Consider the following 9043-nt stretch of genomic DNA (forward strand, 5'->3'; position numbering starts at 1 on the left):
ACTGCACATTAACAGGGTTTGTGTAGATAGCGTCTCAAACTTCAGATTCCTGGGCACGAACATCGCAGAGGATCTCACCTGGAGAACAAACACCGTGGCAGCAGTCAAAAAGACACAACAGATACTCTACTTCCTGAGAATCCTCAGGAAAAACCACCTGCGAAAGCAGCTGTTTGTGTCCTTCTATCGCTGCTCCATCGAGAGTGTGATAACATACTGCATATCTCCACATGGTACACCAGCAGCTCAGAGGCAGAAAAGAAAGCCCTCCAGGGGGTGATCAACTAGCACAAAGAATCATCGGTTGCTCTCTACCTTCCCTTAAAGAACTTTTCACCGCACACTGCCTCATAAGGGCAGCAAACATCCTAAAGGACCCTTACCACCCTGGACATCACTTGTTTGTATTGCTACCCTCTGAAAACGTTTCAGACCTGCAAACTAGTCGCTTTTCGGTAAAATTTGCACTTTCGAATCAAAAATAGGTAATTTATGTGAATCGTGTAAATCCAAAGTTTTTTTTCGATGGGGGCCGTCTTAGGCGTCTACTCTCGAGCATCTGAAACATCTTTGGTCCAGCACCTGGATTCGTTTGCCAACCAGAATCAAGATAACAGCGTCATCTTTTTTGGTCCTTGACCCAACCAGAATCAAGATATCAGCATCGTCTTTTTCTGGTCCTTGGGCCAACCAGAATCGCGCGTTCTAAACGTCATGTTTGCACCCATTAAAGGCATTGCTGAAAGGGACGTACGCAAAGTGTCTGTCAAAGAGAAAATTGTGTTGATATTTATTTTTCAGTTCACCCGTGATAAGTGGCGAGGAAAAATTGAAGTGGTGTGCGTTTTTTGTGGATCGCTTATGGTGCCATTGGATCACGTCATTTGCGCTTTGACTCAACACAACATTACTTTATCTATAGACGGTTTCATCTTAACAACATAAACAATCGTTACTGTGCATGCACTCTTGTGACCCCAACTGAACTTCCGGTACACATATACAAACAATAAAGTGCCTGTAGATTATTTCTGATAACAATCAAACGAAACCGAGAAGAACCTTTACTTGGCTAAACTTGTCTCTTCAATATTTTGAATTAAGACTGCGATACTAAGCTCAACCACTAGATGTTAATGTATCATACGGTTTGTTTAAATGCATCAAAACTACAGGACCCATTCAACTAATTGATTTGTTGAATGTTGTTGTGTGTTAATTTTATTAAATCAACATTTACTTAATACAATTATTTTACAGTAAAATAATGAATTGCAAATGAATAATAACATAAATTAAATTAAATATAAATAATTATGTTATTATACACTAGCCAAACACAAACCGGAAGTTAACTGGGGGTCAGGCAAGTGCATCCGATGAAAGGTCTATACAGCTAGCTTATGTGCCAGTTGAAGTTGAGATATATGCAAGAATGCGCTTGCATACTGTACTTGTCGAGTTACTGGAGAGAGACTCTGTATGTTAACTTTTTTTGCACAAAGCACTGGTGCTACAGAGGTTTAAAGTTTTGTAGCACAGGCCAAACAGTTGTAGCACAAGTACAAAACTAGGGTTGTTCCGATACCGATACTAGTATCGGAAATTCCACCGATACCACATACAATTCTGGTATCGGAATCGGCGAGTACTTGAATCCATGTACCGATCCGATACCAATTTCTTAAACAAGACCTAGTTATGCCCGCTAGCTTAGCTTAACGCTGCAAATGGCAAGGCTTCTTCACTGCTCAGAATGCAAACACAGAAAGTTGTGCTGTGAAGAAGAAATGAAAATGTGCTAGGGACTTGCACGAATATTCGATCCGCAATAATTATTAGAAAATTAAAAATGCTATTTGAATATTTTTATTTTTCATTAAAAAAAAAACTGCATCATCACCACAGGTTTAGAATTGTCTTGTCTTATTTAACGCTTCTTCACTTCATCTATAATGACTTTATAATGTACAGAAAATATAAAAAATAATTTGCATGTGTCCTAAATCTTTTTCTACAGTCAGATCGCAAGCTAGTTTAAATATTTTAAGTTCACACACGACGGCCTGACGGATCGCATGTTGTGTTCAGCTCACATCACCAAAAATGTTTTAAAAACTGGTGAGCCACAGAATTCGTTAACGTTACATTACTTATATATAAGTTGTTATAAAAATACCAACGTAATATTAAATGATTCGATGATTCATTTATTTATTATGCATTAGTTGTTTGTTCGTTAGAAATATGTTGGGCTAACTAATACTGATTTCAATAACTTTAAACATTAAAATGTACATTTCACTGCAACTAATGTTAATAAATTTGGCCTTAGCATAAGACTGGTACCTTTCTCCATACCTAAAGCCTGCATTTTCCTCCTAAGAACTTCAGGGTCGTCACCTTCAAGTTATAGCCTGTAAATAAATCCGCACGGGTGTTTGTTTTAAAACGCGTTGAAATTCTTTAGTTAGGCTTAGTTGAATTTACTTATTGATGTTAATGCAACACAAAGCTAAACAAGACAGACACTGACCATGAAACGACAAAGAAAACAATATTTGCGGTGGTGATCAGCAGAATTAGTCATTCTTCCTCAAATGCCGGTCACGTAATAAACAACAAGCACTAAAATGGCTCCGTCTTTGTTTTTAGGATCAATTAACAGTCGGTATGGAGGTATCAAGAAGCCTGTTTACTTTATTTATTATCAACATTATAAACAATAAAGCCAGATATTCTTGTCAGATCTGGGTTTTGTTACCGGGAGTTAGAGAAGAGCAACGCAACGCATTATTCACATTCTCCGCTGTCGGCTTGTAAACTGACGGCTTGTTGAACAGACTTTCAACAGAGTAAAATAGACCTACTGAATTATGCTTGTTTTTCTTATCAAGAACATGTTAAACAAAATAAACAAGATAGCCATATATCACAGACTTTCAATATTCGTTTTGTTTTGTATGTTTGGTTTTTGTATGATTTCGCTTCGCGCAGGTTTAAATGCAGTTTTTATGTATTTTTCTATTTTTTTCCAACGTTGCTAATCTTTTCAACATTAAAAACCCTATATACAGGATCTAATATTAGTGCATTATGAATATTTAATGATAGTTATAAGCTTGATGTGAAATTGTGACTAAATAAAAACGAAACAAATTACGTATTTTTTCACTTAATTTAAATAAACAAACATTTGTGTAGCGAGGAAGGCGGGACGAGAGCCGTGGGGCAGGAAGGCGGGGCCGGTGGCGTGAGTGATAATGAGTATCAGCTGTACGCGCACCAGTCCCGCATGCCTCACGGGGAGCTAGGGAGCATAAGAGGACGAGCGACGGGACTGCCGACGAGAGAGGACCGGGCCCGGAAATGTTAAGTTTTATTTATGTTTGTGTGGCCGGCAGTCGACCGTGAGGTGGCTGCCGGCCTTTTACTTCCGTGTTATTGTTTGTTTATTTTTGATTAAAGTTTAGTGTTTAAATGTTCGCCGGTTCCCGCCTCCTTCCTTCCCTACATGGAGCTTTGTTACAATTTGTTTTTTATGAGCTCAAATATTCTAATATGAAATTATTGAAAAATGCCCATTCCCAGTGCTAGCGCTGTTTGTCAGTATTTCAGAGTGGACCAACCAGCCAGTAAAACTGCGACTTAAGAAAAATAAATAATATTACTGTCAAATGTCTGTCAGATGTGTGTGCGTACTTGTCTGTGTACGTGTGTGTGTGTGCGTGCGCGTCCATGTGTGTGTGTGTGTGTCTATGTCTATGTGTGTTAGTACGTGTGCATATTGTGTGTGTGGAGTGTTTTGTATGTGGGTATGTCTGTCTTCTGTGTTTTCAACTTTTTCTTGTTTTTGCAGGTACAACTTTAATTGTTTTGCTTATAGTCAATATGTCTTATGTACAGCTGCTTTGTAACAATGAAAATTTTAAAAAGCGCTATATAAATAAAAGTTGAGTGAGTTGAGTGAGATAATAAAAAATCTCTCTAATTTACTGTATGTATTTGTTCATGTTTTATAGAGATAAGTCTAAAGCACACCATAAAATAATTATATCAATTCACACAGGGCTAGTATATACTGTATACAGATACACACCCTGGTATCGGATCAGTACTCGGTATCGGCTGATACCCTGAGCCCAGGTATCGGAATCGGTATCGGGAAGGAAAAAAGGGTATCGGAACATCCCTACACAAAACGTCTGTAGTCATCTTTGAAGTGCAGGTTATCAAATATAAATTGGCATGGAACTGACAAAGTACATTAAAGATTGCGTATCACAGGCAGTTTCTGCCAATCTCATATTAATCTTGTGTGCCTATCCAGTAGTATTGCATACGTTGTATGTTCGAAGAGTATTTAGTTTAATCAAATTTATAAAAGAGATACAGCTGTATGATTATTTCCGGAAAAACACGAACTGCTAGAGGTGGGACTAGTCTGACTTACCATGTGCAGTTCATGTCCGGCATCTTTTACCACTGGGACCCGCTCCATCTATCAGTTTCAAACGATCTACAAATCCAGCGTTTATATAACATCCATCACTGAAATGCCGTCAACAAACAGACACACCTAAACTTCACTATCGCAAGAGTAACAAGCTGCAGTGCAGCGCAGCCCATCTTGACGCAGCATAGGCAATCTTTATGGTAAGTGGGTCTCGCTCGTCGGTTGGCTCGTGGGCGGGCTCTTTCTTTCGCCTTGCCGTGCTTTTCCGGGAGAATGGCCAATAAAAGGAATATAAAAACGCGATGGGGAAGTGTATCAAGCACAGAAATACTACGTCATACGTCCTACTAGTTTTTTTAACAAGTTGACCATATTAAGCATGAGAAGCCAGCACGTTTAACGGTGTAAAGATGTCAGAATGCATGACATAGATTGATAGCTCTGCTTTAATGTTACATACAGATAAATTAGGACCATGATTTTGTGTTTTTCCCAGATAGCTTTTTCCTTTTCATTTTTTCTGTGTTCTATTTTTCTCATTTTCTACTACAATAGTAAGATATTTGTCTGCATAAAAATAATGTAGTATGCTATACCCTACAGCGAACTGCAGTACATTTCTAGGTACTTTAGTGTTTTTGAACCTTACTTTAGTAAATATTAAAGTATACTATTGTCACATTTACGTCTGTTTCCCTATTTAATTTTCTCCGGTTTTGCCCTTGGACTTAATTTTGCCATGATCCCTTACCTGTACCTCGTTTGTTTAACTCGCACCTGTTAGTTGTTATCGTCATCACTTGTACACTATTTAGCCACTGCCTTTTTCATTTGTTCTTGGTCTTGTCTACTGTGTGGTAACTGCCTTCTTGGAGTTCTGTTTATTTGTATCGAGTGCTTTCATTAAATATATTTTCACTGTGGATTACCTTCGTCTACCGGGAACCGTAACAACTATAGTGTTTACTACAAGTTAATTCACTAAAAGTACATTTTTTCATCTGATTCAAATAACCAGACTTTTATTTTGGCGGGTTGTAGCACAGAAGCTTCAGTGTGTGTTAGACGGCAGCTTCTCAAATAGTGAAATGTTCATAAAATAAACTTTTAAAGGAGCTCTGGAGATGAACTTCATGTCCTCATATAGTGTTATGCAGACAAATCCATGACTGTCAAGCATGTTGTATGTTAAACTGTGCAACTCATACACGCGCAGAACATGCAGATGACATATTTAAAAAGGAGGATTCTGCTTTTGCGATTCCTTTCACTTTTTTCCCAAATCAAACAAATCATAGTGCTCTAGATATATGCACTAAAATAAATAGCGGTGCGCCATCAGTTCACCTCACATACCAACAATCACAACGACAAACACACTTCACATTACAGGCAGCTTTGTCTAATGCATGTGCAAAACTGTATCGCAAGTGTGCTACACTGGGAAATGTATTCTTCGCACAGACCGTTTTTTTCGTAGCATGTTCGACATACTGTATATGTACAGCCCTGAGAGAGCATGCGCGCTCTTTTACTCTTATGATGAATAAACTTAATCCGCGCGCGGGTCACATGCATCTCGAACCGTAGAGCATGATCCGAACCGAGATCTGTTTCACTACTAGTTTAAACATGGAACCATTTTGTGCACTTTAACTACACAAGTTAAACTGCACAAAATGGTAATCAAGCTGCCAAAAACAGCAAGAAGCATAATTTTCCTAAGGAAGAAACTTGATATGTTACAGGATGTCCCATCAATACATCATTTTCCCAGCAGAGAAAACAAGCTTAAAGAGTAACTATTGCAATGTCCTTAAAATTACATTTCATGCAGTGTGTAATGTTGCTGTGTGTGAATGTAAGCGTTCTGCCAAGTTGTAAAGCCGTAAGTGAATGAATAACAAAGTTATTGGCTTGGGACAAACTTCATATTACATTTCACATTTACGTTTAGGCATCTGGCAGACATTTATCCAAAGCAACATACCATGCATTAAAGAATCAAGATATAGGTTTTATCATGTGTTCTTCCTGTAGTGGAAATCAAACCCCTTGCCTTTGTGTTGTTAGCACAGTGCTCCACTATTTGATGTACAGAATTTCCACGATTATTATAATGCAATGCAGGTGTTACTGCTTTCTGCATGTTTTTTTCTTTCTCTGGATTGTCCTTCGAAAAGCTTATTGTTTTGGTTTTTGTTGCAGAATAATAGATCTTTGGTTGCGTTTTGCGTGAGACCTCTGGAGGATATGAACGAAGTTACTTCACACATGCTGGAGGTTGTGCACGCTCACATGCTACAGAGCAAACCACAGGCCATGGTGAGGCTGTCCCATATCTTTCTCACATTCTGCTTCTGCTTTTCACTCACACATGTTCATTGCACTTCGACATTGTCATCACTTATTTGTGCTTACATTCGAGCAGTAGAATAACTGAGACCTTACCCCACAGTGAATTGAATGTCTTAAAAGTTTATTTATCATGACAATAATATTATACATCACAATATATCATGGGTGTTATTGTGTGGACACAGAAAGCTTAATTACTGAACTTTAATTTATTAATACTGATTTCTCAAATGATTAAGTTGAATTGATGCATTAAATTGCTTGTTACTCAATATTTACATGCTAAAACTAAAACTTTTAAGAACTGTTCTAAACATTTGGATTCAACAGAGTAGAAAACTGTGATAAACAAACATTCATTTTACAGACGGGAGGTGGCGGAGGGACAAGCATGATGTCTATGTCACATACGAGCATGGGTAGCACAGGATCATCAGGAGGCTATTCTGGTGCAAATATGATGCTCATAAATGGATTGAGCGCTAACCAGAACCAAGTGAGTCAAGATAATCAGGTCTTCATTTAAAGTCTTAACCCATTTTCTTAAAGCAGCTATACATATCTTTGGTAATATTGCTGCAACAGAGTGTCTGTCTGATCTTTTTTGTGCAGGTTTTGGCTTTGATCAAAAGCTGTAATGAGCCTCAAGGCATCAGCATGCAGGACCTAAAGCAGAGGCTCAGTAGCATGAGCATCAATGTTATCAGGTAAAAACTTCCCTTATGACTACCCCCCATATGACTATAAAGAGCTTTTATAGTGGACTTTGACAAAGAGAACCATTCTCTTCCTCTTTCTTACAAGAAATTGCTCATCCAAATCACCCCAAATAAATGTTAAGAATAGCTCGTCTTTAATTCCCTTAAACAGGCTTCCTATTTTGTCAGAGATTTTTCAGATCATAAATGTCATGCTTATATTTGACGACTCCTGATATAGTAAAGTTTTTCTGCATTCAAATCCGCATACTATCCGTCCTAAATTGTATTTGAAAGTAGAATTAGTATGTCCCAAATCGTAGTATGTTGAAAAGAGTATTCCAAAGATTCCTGGATAGTCTACTACTTCCGGTAGAAATTCGAAGTGCAGAACGATTCGCACTAACGGCTAATATTACCCACAATTCACAGAGTTTTTAGTGACACTCCACTGCATTAATACATTTTATAACTGATGTGTCACTAAATTAACCACTGTAAGTATTCAGTAAACATTACAAACGAAACGATACCTTAATGGAAAGAAGAGCTGTATTTTGTCTAGGCAATAACGGCCACTTCCGCATCCTGTTAGTATGTCCCAGTGCATGCATATTGTTTTGATACACATTAAAATGTATTTACTTTGCACTAAAAGTATGTACTGTTTTTGTAATGGAAAGTAAATACATTTTAATGTGTATCAAAACAATATGCACGCACTGGGACATACTTATACAATGCACTAAAAGTATGTACTGTTTTTGTAATGGATTGTATAAGTATATCCCAGTGCATACATATTGTTTTGATACACATTAAAATGTATTTACTTTCCATCACAAAAACAGTACATACTTTTAGTGCATTGTAGGCGAATTGGGACACAGCATGTTTTTTTAAACTTATTTTTAAACTGTGAGAGATTAATTTCCTCATTTTTAACCACCAGATGTCCATAAGCTCTTACACTATGCAAAATGCTTGTCGTCACCTTTTTTTCTAAAGGCTGCATTTGAAGTGACTGTTTCTATTTTAGAGCCGTTCAAAAAGTGTAAACCTTAATAATAAATTTAGCTTAATATCTGGTGCCAAGTGAGCTGTTGTCATTAAATTTGTCTTGACCATTTGTAGGCAGGTTGTGGATTTTCTCAGCAACGAGGGACACATTTTCTCCACCATTGATGAGGACCATTTTAGATCAACAGACAATGAAGTCTAACTACCATCTTGTCAAATGTAGATATTAGAGTTTGCCCCAGTGTTTTCTTGCCAAAATTGCCAGTTTAACCACAAAGACAATGTTAAGTTCTGTTGGCCCATTTATGTTAATGTAATAAGCCATGTTGATGTTGCAAGTTTGTTTTTCAGTAACCAAGCCACATCTTTTCAGTAGGTTTTTGTATCTTTAATAAGTGTAAAAAACATTGTAAATGTACATTTGTTAAGCTTTCCTTTGTTACAACATTAAAAAATTGAATTTCATTGTTGGCCATTGTTTCCTCTTCGCTGGTTTTTATAGATACAGTGG

General features: G+C 37.4%; 1 protein-coding gene across 1 annotated transcript in view; it reads left to right on the forward strand.

Moving 5' to 3' along the window:
* rpa2 (replication protein A2) overlaps positions 1–8997 on the forward strand; it is a 50321-nt gene extending 41324 nt beyond the window's left edge. Inside the window, exons 6-9 of the mRNA XM_057341234.1 lie at positions 6665–6781; positions 7182–7310; positions 7427–7521; positions 8647–8997. Of these exons, the coding sequence (XP_057197217.1) occupies positions 6665–6781; positions 7182–7310; positions 7427–7521; positions 8647–8734 (429 nt within the window). The 3' untranslated portion in view covers positions 8735–8997. The remainder of the gene's footprint in view (positions 1–6664; positions 6782–7181; positions 7311–7426; positions 7522–8646) is intronic.
* The last annotated feature ends 46 nt before the right edge of the window (positions 8998–9043 follow it).

This window comes from Triplophysa rosa, linkage group LG8 (assembly GCF_024868665.1).
Source record: "Triplophysa rosa linkage group LG8, Trosa_1v2, whole genome shotgun sequence".
NCBI lineage: Eukaryota > Metazoa > Chordata > Actinopteri > Cypriniformes > Nemacheilidae > Triplophysa > Triplophysa rosa.